A 14367-nucleotide genomic window follows, 5' to 3' on the forward strand; every position below is an offset into this window, starting at 1 on the left:
ACTCTCCTTGCTTCTGTGCTAACGCATGCAGGGCACTGACAACTAAACTAATTGCACAGAACAACAATTTACACAGTACTTGTTCAAAACTACTATTTTTAGATTTTGCAAGAAAGAAGAGAAATCTATTCAAGTCTTTCAAGACTAGATGTTTCCTGTGATATTTTTCTGAGATTTTCGGTTTCCACAGCTACTGTAACTCTGTCCACTTTCCTGACCAGCTAAAAAATCTTTCATATATTTCATTTAGGAGAGTGAAACAGATAATTTACTAAATTTTCTATAATATCACATTAAATCTGGCATACACTGTACAGTACTACTGGTACTGCACAGTGCAGCCCACTGAATAATGTACAGAGCAGAGAAATTTGTACATTATAATTATAGCTGAAAGAATAATTATGCATGTTCACTGATGGATGATTTGGGCAACTAACGGAGGACGTTCATTGTCCTCCAAAACCGCCCTTCCTCCCCAACTGTTTACACAACACCCACACAAAGTATGTTCATTTTCTTTTCTTTCTTGTTTTTACCCCTATTTAAAGCCCCTCAGTCTCAGGTGTCTTTAAATTTTAATTACATTTGCCGACGTCTTGTCTGCTATCTGTGTACACACAATACTACATGTGTATTAGTACTGTAGGTAATAGAGAGTGGATACATGGTACTGCCCTAGCGATATGATACGTGAACATGGCATTGTTTGCTGTGACCCAGTTTAAAAGGTTTTTTATATAATTTCCCTCATATAAATTATAAATCAATTCAATCACTGTTCTTGTCTGACTAAGGAGTTGCCCACCGTTGACTCTGAAATAATTATTAAAATCATGAGAAAGGAAAACTGCTCTAATTTGTTGCTAACCTATTTTTAGTTCCTAACATTGTTTTCTTGTGTGTGTTTTGCTGGTATTATAAACTACTGTAGATGAACATGTCCTTGTACATTAGGTAAAATCTACATGATATATGTACATGTTACATGACCTGAACTCAATTATTAACATCATAGGAAAACAAAACTGCTCTAATTTCTAGCTGACCTTTCTTTACTTCCTAACATTGTTTTCTTGTGTTTTTTTCCTGGTACTTATTATGTTATTATCTCAGTTTTCAGATTTTTCTGATTTCATACAAATGAACTTATTAACAGGGTTGGATCGTCCTTTATGCCTACTTGAAAGAAGTAGTTATTTATGTAAAATCTATATTACATCATGTTTCATGACCCTGACACAACTATTAAGTTCATGAAAGGAAAACTGCTCTAATTTCTTGATGTCCTTCAATTCTTTAGTTCCTTACATTGTTTTCTGGTTTGTTTGTTGCTGGTATTATAAACTACATGTAGATGTACTCTACTACATGTACTGTATGTCAAATCTACATGATACAGGATACATGCAATGTATGCATGTTCCATGACCATAACACAATTATTCAAATCATAGGGAAGAGAACTGCTCTTATTGCTTCAATGCTTGTTGACCTTTCTTTAATTCCTTTCATTTTGTAACATCATACCCGTAACCAAAATCCTATCTATATCAAGTTACAGATTTTCTTTTAAGCATATCAAAGATAAACTTGAGTTCTGGTAAAAAAAAAAAAAATGAATTCTCACAGTATCTAACGAAACTTACACTGAATGTTCAAGATTACAAATAAATGTCATGTGCCAAACAATTTTGGAAGAAAATGTATACTGGCTGAGTAATGAGCATAGAAAGATAAGAAAATCAGGTAGTACTAGCCCCGACACCATGTGTGTTGTCCCATATATATCTTTCTGTGTAAGTGATTGTTACTTTACCAAGACTGCCAAATTTATGATGATTTTGATGATTCCAGAACCTTGCATTATACACCATTAATTACATGCTATATGATCAACTTTTCTGATCCATTCCACACCTTTTCTTTCACAATGCAATAGCATTACCAGTACTCAAGTTTATCTTCAATATTGCGTGCAAATTATATTGTTTCATCTCCTATTTCATTACAGGTGACATAATGTACATGTATATTTAGTTTATAATACCAGCAAAAAAAACGTAAAAAAATGAAAGGGAGTAACGAAAGGTCAGCAAGAAATGGCCGATCGCCTGTCTGATTATCAAGATATTTATGATTGGAATTACAAATTTTAAAAACCGTTTGCCAAACGGTTTCCATTACACTACAGTCTATTGGGGAAAACGAGTATGGTAAAACCGGTCACTCTAAGATGTTTACTCTTTTGAGGGACTTCTTGATCATTTTGAAGCGCAATTTTGTCAGGGCTTCAAATATTACACCATACCACAGACACTGATAACACTGATAACATTGTTAAATGATGCCTTTAAATCTATAATAAATCACATTCCCTAGAATCCCTTCCATTTATCAAAAAAAATCTTTTAGTAGTGATTGATTGCAGTTTAGAAATAAAACTGTATATTCCAGTTGCACAAACACACACCACAGTAAACAGACTAGAATCAGACTTGTTTGTACAATAGATGACTGGGAACCTTATAGAGCAAGAATGCTTGAATGAGCCGGTATTATTTTCGAAGAAGAAAGGGGCCTGCTTTTAAGTACTGTAGAACAATGGTGGGCTGTCATGGCTTCGATGAAAGAGTGTGGGTTCCGAATCGTCATGAATAATGCAAGAAAGTGAGCTCCATTCATACAGCCTGATATCAGGTAGCTTGCAGGCGCAAATCCTTGTCAGTTATAGTGAAAAACTTCAATACCGGTATTATGTAGTGAAGCCTGTCTATGAAGACCACTCAAGGGAGACAAGAAAAGTGGTCTTAGGGTGCGTTTAATCGACACTTTTTCACCCTAGAATCACGGTTTCTAAAGACGTTTAGTTTAAAACGCAATGCGTTCAAGCGATTTTTTCGTCGGTCGTAAAAATAAACGTGTTTGAAAACACAAACATGAAACGCTGAAAAAGATGCGTTTTGTATCATGATTCTGCAGAATCACGGTCGCTAAAATTCGATTGAACGGACGGAGTTCTCAATCATGATTGTATGACGGAGCCTGTTCCGGTTTGGGCAAAAACCGCGCGCCTGCTTTTCATGCAATTTGCGTTTACTATACCATGCTCTTTATAATGGCCTGTTCCGTCATGTTATACCTTGTTTTCCTCTTTTTCTCTTTCTGTCTTTCCTTATGTTATTTTTTGTTTCTTCCTTCTATTCTTATGTTATTCTTTGTTTTTTTTTCCTTCTATCACCTTCTCTTATGTTATTCTTTATTTTTATAATTCTATCACTTTCTCTTTCTGTCTTTCCTTATGTTATTCTTTGTTTCTTCCTTCTATTCTTATGTTAATCTTTGTTCTTTTCCTTCTATCACCTTCTCTTATGTTATTCTTTATTTTTATAATTCTATCACTTTCTCTTTTGTTATTCTTTGTTTCTTCCTTCTATTCTTATGTTAATCTTTGTTTTTTACCTTCACTCACAGTTTCTTATGTTATTCTTTGTTTTAATCATTCTATCTCTTTCTGTCTTTCCTTATGTTATTCTTTGTTTCTTCCTTTTATCACCTTCTCTTATGTTATTCTTTGTTTTTTACCTTCACTCACAGTCTCTCATGTTATTCTTTGTTTTAATCATTCTATAACTTTCTCTTTCTGTCTTTCCTTATGTTATTCTTTGTTTGTTCCTTCTATCACCTTCTCTTATGCTATTCTTTGTTTTTATAATTCTATCACTTTCTCTTTTGTTATTCTTTGTTTCTTCTTTCTATTCTTATGTTAATCTTTGTTTTTTTCCTTCTATCAGCTTTTTTAATGTAATTCTTTGTTTTAAGCATTCTATCACTTTCTCTTTCTGTCTTTCCTTATGTTATTCTTTGTTTCTTCCTTCTATTCTTATGTTCATCTTTGTTCTTTTCCTTCTATCAACTTTTCTTATGTAATTCTTTGTTTTTATAATTCTATCACTTTCTCTTTTGTTATTCTTTGTTTCTTCGTTCTATTCTTATGTTAATCTTTGTTTTTTACCTTCACTCACAGTCTCTTATGTTATTCTTTGTTTTAATCATTCTATCACTTTCTCTTTCTGTCTTTCCTTATGTTAATCTTTGTTTTTTTTTCCTTCTATCAGCTTTTTTAATGTAATTCTTTGTTTTAAGCATTCTATCACTTTCTCTTTCTGTCTTTCCTTATGTTATTCTTTATTCCTTCCTTCTATCACCTTCTCTTATGTTCTTCTTTGTTTTTATAATTCTATCACTTTCTCTTTTGTTATTCTTTGTTTCAATCATTCTATCACTTTCTCTTTCTGTCTTTCCTTATGTCATTTTTTGTTTCTTCCTTCCATCACCTTCTCATTCTTTGTTTTATTATTGCGATCTATGCTCAAAACAGCAGTCGAAAGTCGGCCGTAAACAATTCCAAAAAGCGCGCGCCGAAGTTGACCTATACTTCCTGGGTCAAACTGCGAGTGTGATCCGCAGTGGCTGGGCTCGAAATGAGCTAGAATCAGCGTTGTTGAAAAATCGCTTGAACGCTAACCGCAGTGACCTTGTTTTTTGTAACGGCGTTTTGATTTGTGATTCATGTTTGTGATTCTAGCTTCGAAAATTCGATTGAACGCACCCTTATATACCGGGTATGCACTTATAGGCAGGTGGTCCTTATGCCTCAGTCACACCCTCAAGTATTTGGCTCACGCATTGCTGTGTATTTATGACAAGCCGTTTTTTAAATCTATTCCTACATGTATTTCTTGATATCAAGAAATGAATTCTTTAAATAATATATCAAGAAATGATTTTCTGTTGTAAGGCAATGGTAATTCTTGATATGAAGAATGTGATTTCTTGCATATCAAGAAATAGGAATAAATGTTAAAACGGCTTGTCATAAACATGCAGCAATACGCAAGGCAAATACGCAAAGGTGTGACTGAAGAATTATGTACAGGTGCCCATAGTACATCAATGAGAAACCATTTCAAGGGAAACCAAAAATGTGGTCTTTGTAGACAGGTGGTCACTGAAGCAGGTTTGACAATTTTGAATGCAGCTTGAGCATCCCTGGGTCTGGGATGAATACAGTGTACATGTACATGCGCAATATATGAAGACGTTACTTTTATCTACATGTACTGAACATGTAGATGTACAGGTGTATGAATCATAATCATTGTTATTATTGAAAATCAAAATTGGTCTCTCAATTATGATCTTTAGATAATATTTTTTCCTTCAATAATGAACTATCAACTTGAGAGACCAATGCCAGTAAATGGTGAGAGCAAACAGTGGCATGAATGGCCTGCAATACATGAAGATACAAAAAAAATGTAAGTCAAACTTAAAGTACCATAATTAATAGTGTATTAACCACACTTTTTTGCCCCCGAAAAAAATTCAAAGTCGGGGGTGCGTCTTATACACGGTACACACACACACACACACAAAATAATTAAAGTTTCGATTTATGCCCCTCCACCTGGCGCTATGCCTGGCAATGTCTCCCAGCTCAGTAATCGGTGTGTTGACTCACCACTCAGATACTAGAACTACACTCAAATTTGTCTGTCATCTTGGTTTGAAAGTAATCTTTCTGATAGATCTCAATATGTAGTTTATAATAATAATTCCTCCAATTTTTCTTCTATTACACGGCGTACCACAAGGTTCTATCCTAGGTCCTCTACTGTTTTTTTAATTTACATTAATGATCTTACACATTCAGCTGCACCTCGCAGTTAAATGAAAGGCCTTCCCGCTTGGGTTTTTTGACACGGACATGGCTTGCTGCCGACAGAGTCAGCAATTTTTTTTATTATTTTTTTTTTAGGGCGAAAAAGAGGGGTGCGGTTAATACACGAGGGCTGTTTATACACCGTTAATTAGTTACCGTAGATCTTAGTCTTTGTGCAAGTCTGAAAGACACGAGTGCTATACAGGTAACTCCCATAAGAACCCTCTAAGATTATTATCCAAATCACTTGAGGTACTTATACTGTACACTTTACTACTATTCTATACTACATGTGTACAATCATGTACAGTAGGACACAATAGAATGTACTGTACTGGCGAAACTTGAAGATGTGATTATTTTGGAACCATGCAAAGTTTAACCTTCACTTTAACAATAGAGGGTTACTCATCAGTGCAGCTCTATTCTCTATTGTTAAAAGCCTATTCAATACTATACTAGTCTGCAAGTTCAGACTCTAATTTGCGAGAAGAAACACTACACTACAACACTACACTTGAAGAAACATGGCTGTAATACTAAGCCCAACACTATACCCTTGGGGCCTGTCATCATCAGCTTGAATAACCCGCTATTTCTGATTTGGGAAATTAGCCTGATCCAAAATGGTGGGCTATTTGGCTGGTGAAGACGTGGCTGGTGAAGTTGCAAATAGCGGGCTATTTGATCGGGAAATCTTCCCAAGATATCTTGGGCTAGTTTGCAAAATAGCCTGCTATTTGTCTGGTTCGTCATCACCAGCCCAAAGACTCCCACTATTTGCTGGTAATGACAGGTCTTTGGCGGATAGTGACAACAGTGTACATGTAGTACATACATACATGTATGTAGTTGTAACTTGTAACCGGACTAGAGTTGGAGTGGGCGGACCATGTACATACACATGTATTGAACTTTACTTGAATGGATATTGAGAGACAGAGGGGGATCAAAAGATTAAGTGAAGTTATAGTGTTCTTGTTGTGTAGTGAACCTTTTTTTATTATCATCATTTGACTTCTTGTTCAATCAGGTACATGAAGCCTAAATGTTTTTTTTTAATCTAGCCCTTTAAATAAAGATGTAAATCTCATATTACTTTATTATTATTATTATTACTTAATATGTTATCATCATTATCGTTTTGTTTTATCATTATCATTTCTATATTAATAAATTACTTGTAGTAGTAGTAGTAGTAGTAGTAATATTTGTTTATGATTTAAAATTATTATCATTATCATTGTTATATTTATATTCATCATAGTTTGAGAACAGATAATAAGTGGGTAGTACAAGTAACAGGCATTTTCAAGTTTGCTTTCTCAGCATTTTGGGATTGGAATAACAATCATATTAACACTTTAATTATAGGTACATGTAATTGATAACCAAAGACCAAAGTACAGCCTGTATAATGAGCATTAGACTTTAGCATGAGAAAACATCTTTAGATCTCTGCGGTATTGTACACAGTCACTTTAAACCGAGGTATTGCCAGCAGTGCATGTAATGAAATTAAAGGAAGTCCAACCAGATATTCTGTTGCTTTTAACCCTTCCTGGAAAAAATTTATTTTTAGGACAAAATTTATTTTTAGGCATAAATTGATCACATATTGGCAACAGTAATATATTTCTGTTATACTGTAGCTACAAATGTAGATTGTTTTAATGAGTTGCAATGTCTCTAGAAACAGTATATGTGGGCGGGGATGTTATCGAAAAGTTGCCAATTTCGATCAAAAAAACAATGATTTTTAACTTCTCAACATGTTGCCACTTTGAAGCTTTTATAGCACCTGTTCCTTTTAAAAAATTGAGACATAAAACGCAAGATAGTGAACCCCCAAAATGGATGCAGTAAGTGTAGAAATGTTTGCCTTTTTTCTCATTCATATGGCATTTAACTTGTAAGGCTCTGAATCAAAATCGATTGAGCTAAACCACAAAAAGTGAAATTATTGTCCCCAAGTAACATGTTTATACACGATACTGTTCACTAATTACAACTGTACATACAATGTAGAATCTACAGAACATCATAGAAAGATCAGGGTGGTATTATAATTTTTCTGAAAATATATTGCTTTTGTATCTTTCTTGATGGTAAAACACTATCAATTGGTTAAAATATGTAGACTTCTATTGCAGAGTGTACAGTATTGCGAAAATTAGAATTAATTATTTGAAAGTATTGAATTTAATGCAATGCAATTATTTTTCTTGGGGCAGCTGTAAGTCTCGTCTTCAAAGCTGTCCCCATTCATAGTATTGTCATAATATCATAATATAGTCACTCCTGGTAATAAAGACTGTATGTATTAATACAAGTATGGTTTAAAGCTTATCTGCCGTAGTTTACAGAAGGGATTAGACTGCCCTGCAAGGTCACTGGACAGGTGGTTATCTCATCAACTCAGCTCTCAGTTAACATAAGAAAAAGAGGATCATGGGGGACCAATGGTCACCGATTAGGCATTGTTTGTTATATTAGAGGGCGCAAGTAGCTACAAGTAGTGCAGTGGGCCTTTAACTTGTAAGGCTCTGAATCAAAATTGATTGAGCTAAACCACAAAAAGTGAAATTGTTGTCCCCAAGTAACATGTTTATACACGATACTGTTCACTAATTACATTGAATATGTAGGGTCTACAGAACATCATAGAAAGATCAGGGTGGTACATGTATGTGTTATAATTATTCTGAAAATATATTGATTATGTATCTTTCTCGATGGTAAAACAATATCAATTATCATGAATTACATGTAGGAGTCTTTGGTTAAAATATGTCGACTTCTATTGCAGAGTGTACAGTATTGCAACGATTAATTACTTGAAAGTAATTGAATTTAATGCAATGCAATTATTTTTCTTGGGGCAGCTGCAAGTCTCGTCTTCAAAGCTGTCCCCATTTATAGTATCATAGTATCATCACTGTAATATATACCGTACTGTACTAATTAATGTAATAATGTTACATGTATGGCTTACAAATTACAATATTCAATCAACTCATTTTTAATTCTTTCCTGATACCGAGTGTTTATCATCTGTCTTTTATTACAACTTTTCAAAACTTGAATCAAAGTTCTTTCGCTGCTAATAATAACCTTCTGGATTCAGTTTCAGTTTCCAATGTACATGTACACACATACTTTGTGAGTGTGTTTCACAATGGCATGATGTACTTTAGAGTCTGTATAATAAATCATATCCATAATTTAATGACTCTCAAATCATTTCCTTTTGCAATATCAGTATACAATGTATGAAGAAATATGAATAGTTTACAAAATTACAGTAGTGTGTACAGTACATGTAAATGTACACATGTACATTGTACATGTATGTACACTGTACAGTGTATATGTTCAATGCATACAGTACAGTACTGTACAGTATGTGTTGTTTATGATTGTTTTAAATGTTTATGTGGGGGGGGGGGGGCACATGTAGTTTTAACTAGACTGCAGACACAAATTCTAATTTGACAATATTAAAGTTTACCACAATTCCTAAAGCCTTTTCCAGGGCCTACAGTAGCTCAGCTCTGTCAGTCTCTGCATTGACCTAGAAGCAGCTACATGTAAACTAAAGTAAAGATCCTATGCAGATTGCAGCATAAATGCTGTCAGCCTAGTCTTACAGTGCAGACACTGTTATGCAGAGCGACCAAAATTGCATTTAGGGTTTCTGCTAGCGTCCAGCAAGCTAAATTTCAACAGAGTTTAATACTGAGCTAACTTTGGGTACAATCTGTCATTATGCATGGTAAAATTAATAAGTATAACTGTATGCTTTATGACATGTACAAAAACTGTATACATGTACATGACCATGTACATGTAGGCCTACTGATTCCTCTGTGATAAAGTTTACAAGTAATTATGTGGAGAAAAAAATCCTGAAGGGTGCGTGTGCAAGCGTGAAGTCAGCAACCTTAATGATGATAATCATCATCATAATGTGAATTACTTTATACATGAACTTAATGAGGATCTGAGATTAAAGTCCGCTAACTTCACGGACATGCGCGCGCCAGCCCGCACCCAGGCCTTAAATTAATCGACGGCCATCGACGGCCAGGCCGTCGATGCCCCTATGACTGGCCGCGGTGCCCTCCCAAAAAAGGAAATATTCACGGCCAAAAAGGCCGTGCCCTTTTTTTCAAACTGGCCGACGTGCCTTTTTTTCCAACTGGACGTGCCCTTTTTATTTTAAATTTGCGCACATAAAACCACCAATTGCGCCCATAATCATCTAAAACTAGACGGCAAGGCGCAAGTGTTTTCCGTGAAAATGCGCCCATAAATTATTAGAACAGTAAAAATACACGAATCACGAACAGTTTGCCGCCCACGAGCTCTCTTCTAGCTTCGTATTTAGTGCTTTAATAAGGCGCAAGTGCCGTGAAAATGCGCCCTTTGTTACTATATAGGCAATGCGCTAGCGCACGTACGTACGTACGTTCATATTATGCGATCGCGCTATGCATATGGTGCATGCATGTTGACGCACGCACGTACGTACAAATCGAAGGCCAGGATCAAGAAAACAAATCGTCAAATGGAGAAATAAACAAGCATTCAAATAGTCATTAGAGATCTGTCGAGGTTTGTTTGTAGTCTGGGCCTAGTTTATTATTTTATCTCAAATAGAATTTAGAATTATCTTATTAATAAGTTAAGAACACCTACGATGTTCTCGATCGTAGTTACTCTCATTTTGCCACCAGCCGACCTCGCTTCAAAAAGCTACCCCGCCAGCTTCCCAAGACGAACGTTTCGAGTCCCGGTAAAATTCCGAGGGTGCATCGGTTTCGCTGGCAAACTTCCAGCCCGACAGCTTCCCACCAAAAGTGGCGAGAGTGTGTGTGCGAGGAACGATTTTGGTTTCGTGAATGCACGTTACGCAACTGAGCTGAGCGTGTCACTTTCAGCTGTCGAATGTCTATAAGGACATTTTTACATTTTATTTCATTAGTTAGGCCTATGTAGACCTTTCTATACAACAGTTAAAAGATAATTTCTTCAAATTTGCTCCTACTACCGAGAGAGTGGCGGAAGGTTTGTGTGTGAGGTGCGATTTTGATTTGGAATACCCGGCCCGGTAAACTTGCCAATTAAGTCCTTCTGACTTTCGATGTTTGTGAAATTGACAATTTATTTATTCATTTGCTCATCAGTATTTTTAGTTACTTTAAAATACTGTTTAATGTGCAAGTTTGATGTTCTTAATCAATCTTTCCTGTTCATATTGTTAAGATTAAAAAGTTATTATATTGATCGTTCGATCTATTCACGTTATGAAATTAACATTTGTAGACTCTCTTTGAACTTATGATTAGATAAGCGGCCTATCTGTTTTTGGAAAATTGCCCCTTGCTCTGGTAAATTCCCGTGGCAAAGGGCAACTTAAAAAAAAAATTGCCCCTTGCTCCTGGCTGCTAAATCTAAGGCTTGCGGGCCGCCGCCTTGTTTGCAGGCGCGTAGCCAGAGTTTGGTGTTTGGGGGGGGGGGGCACATACATGTAATCGATCGAGGTCAAAAAAAGGGGTCTACAAAATTTCAACCGATCCTGGAAATTTTAGGTTTGCACTTGTGTTGTGCAGGGGTTTGCCATGAAACCTGGCCTAGGCCTGTGACTTGTGAGAACCTGCATACATGTATTATAATGTCTTCTGTTATTATAAATACTCCAAAAAGGCTGATTAAGCCCAAAAGGCAAATAACGCAAAAAAGATAAGAAAATTGACACAAAACAGATTTATGCTTTTTTCCTTCTAAATGTTTTAAATTTATATAGACTAGGTCTAGTCTAACCTTGGCCTTGTAATCAGTTATTGTTAATACTAGACCGAAAGCTTCAGTCTCTATACCGTCGGTTGTTCCACTGAGACTACGTCTGGCTCCACTAGACCTCCGGTTATAGAGACAGAACGATCGCCTATGCCAGCCTATGTTGAAGATATCACGGCTAGATTTTAGCCGTTAGGCCCCTCCCACAAACATGAACAAACCTGCCACGGCCGTATTGTTATGCCCCCAAAATCCCCCAAAAAGAAGGAAAAACTGTGCGCCATCTACACGTTCGTAATGGCGTTATCACAGTTTTTCCTTCATAATCATTTTTGCCTTCGACGTAGACTAGAAGGGATGAGATTGACGGCAGCGAGAGTTTAACACGGCTTGCAAGATTTTCAACACGGATGTCGATTTTGACCCATAATTTCCTTAAAAGGGACCATTAAACGGATTATTTTAATCAAGTTAGTAAGTGGAACCGATGTATTATAGCCTAGGCCTAGACTAATGTAAAATTGGATATGCACGAGTCTCTCTCTCTTTCTCTCTATCAATGTCATGTTTCTCATAATTTATCTACTTTTGTTAATGTTGTATCTTTCCAATATCTACCCTATTATCCAAACCATCTTTCTTTTCTTCTTCTTCTTTTCATTATGATAACATCTTATAACTTACCTTCATCTACAGCACGAATGTACTGCCCGTGTTGACCCTTCTCGCCATGAAGATTGAAGCCGTAGCCATCGGACCCGCGAACCAACGAGCACAACCTCGGTTTCCCGGGCGCATCCATTTTTGTTTTTCCTCTTCGCGTTCGAAACCCCCTCCTTCAAATCAACTTTCCAGCAAAATTCCCGAAATGACACCACCAATGCTCCACCTGGCAATAATCCTGTGGTATTTATCTCAGACGGGGTACCGTTGGTCTCCGATTTTGCGAGAAATTAATGGCAGAAAAAGTGGTTGGAATGATGCTGATCGGTGTTACTCCCTGTTACGCAAAATACTCGCTGACAGGTGTATCGGTCCCACATACACAAATTGCATGGAGCTAGCGCTGAACACTGTCTAATCAATTATCATTGTACGTAACATAATGATGCTCTGTGTGTAGTGTATTGGAGGGCAATGTACAGTTTGGTCACATGACCCCGAAATCCAAACAAACTATTATGGGCGTACACGCTTTAGCATACCATCACACTGGCGAATTTATGCGTGGACACACGGAGTGACTGATAACTTTGTAAGATAGAAGAACAACGCCCTTTATAAGTTGATGAGTGAAAACAGAGCAATGCTCAATGACTCTTGTAAACTAACCCACATAAAATGGAAAAGAACTACACCTTGAATCAGTTGATGAATAATTGAACAAACTTTCCACTATGACTAGACCCTCTCTCTTTTTCTCGCTCTCTGTTTTTTTTTTTATAAAGATGCATAACAAATTATTTTGCAGGTTGCCTGGGGATTTTAATTTCAGGCATGATTGAATTATGTTAAAAATATGTTAGTCATCAACTATAATTAAATAAATTCATAATAATTATCTGTTCAAAGTGTCATCATTCTTAGTGATTCATAAATTGTTATATATGAAAAAAAAGAGAGATGTAAAAGACATAAGGTTATAATTATTTAGTTAATCTTTTTCTTTTCCCGGCATCCATGTGACTCTTTTCCAAATGTACTCTCGTTTTGTATTCAATGATGTTCTTTGTTTTTGCCGAATAAATAAAAATAATAATAATAAATAACAATAATCAAATTGACGAACGTTTCATCACTACCAATGATTCAAAAATATGTCTGGATTTGTGTAGGCCTACACCCCTCCCCTCTCCCGTCAGCGCCCGTCCGTCTTCTTTTTGTCCTTTAAATTTATTATTCTTTTTTGTTGGTTCTTCTTCTTCTTCTTCTTCTTCTTCTTCTTCTTCTTCTTCTTCACATTTTCACTACTCTTTCCAAGCTTTTCTCCTCATCTTCCTTCCATTCTTCGTCTTCTTTCTTTTCCTTTCTCAGTGCTCCAATTGTATTTTATTTTCTTCCTCCTGTTCCCCCCCCCCTTTTTTTTTTTTCGTTCTTCACCTCCTTAAGTTTAATCTTCTTCCATTTCCTTTTCTAGTTTTCTTATTCTTTTTTTCTTGAATCTCAATAAAGGAAGCCAGGGAAAACACTTCGATTGCTTTCCTCGTCATCTGCACGTTCACTCAATAGCCAAACATGTACTTTCGCACAAAACAATAGGCACCAATTGGGGAAAGGGTTGCTTTGTGCAAGGCAACACAACGGCTCTGCAAAATCGCCCTTTTCCAGACTTGAAAGGCACCAAGGCAACCCTTTTAAAGGTAAAGACCAGTTATGGTCTTGCGATTGCATTGTGAAAGAAACGTTGTGGAATCGATCAGAAAAGGTTGATCATCTAGCATCTAGCATCTGCAAGGTTCTAGAATCATCAGAATGATAAGAAATTTGGCCCATTCTTCGTAAAGTTACAAGCACTATACACAGAAAGATGTATATGGGACTACCCTATATCTCTCACAGACCATGAGAGAAACAAATTTACCAAATATATGAATTAGTAGGCGGTTTCCCGGCAATTTTTTTATCATCATGTATTAGTCAAAACATATTCTTTCACATGATTGGTAATGAGAGCTTCCATTTCATTTTTTGAAATTGGGGCGTTTCCAATACTGGTCTTTACCTTTAACATCGGTACATAAACATCGTTTTCTATTCAAAATATAATCTCGGATAAACAAAGGGCGACACAATATATGTGTATGCTGGCAGGTCGCCCAACTAACCTTGACAAAATGTAG

General features: G+C 36.1%; 1 protein-coding gene across 2 annotated transcripts in view; it reads right to left on the reverse strand.

Moving 5' to 3' along the window:
• LOC763547 (Na(+)/H(+) exchange regulatory cofactor NHE-RF1) overlaps nt 1-12631 on the reverse strand; it is a 35396-nt gene extending 22765 nt beyond the window's left edge. The window contains exon 1 of one of the 2 annotated variants that reach the window (XM_003730184.3): nt 12212-12628. In XM_003730184.3, the coding sequence (XP_003730232.2) occupies nt 12212-12329 (118 nt within the window). In that variant the 5' untranslated portion in view covers nt 12330-12628. Of the gene's footprint in view, nt 1-12211 lie in introns of both variants that reach the window. The other variant, XM_030992829.1, reaches the window with a different exon arrangement.
• Nucleotides 12632-14367: the final 1736 nt, after the last annotated feature.

Source organism: Strongylocentrotus purpuratus, unplaced genomic scaffold (genome assembly GCF_000002235.5).
Source record: "Strongylocentrotus purpuratus isolate Spur 01 unplaced genomic scaffold, Spur_5.0 spur5_scaffold_20, whole genome shotgun sequence".
NCBI classification, from domain to species: Eukaryota; Metazoa; Echinodermata; class Echinoidea; order Camarodonta; family Strongylocentrotidae; genus Strongylocentrotus; species Strongylocentrotus purpuratus.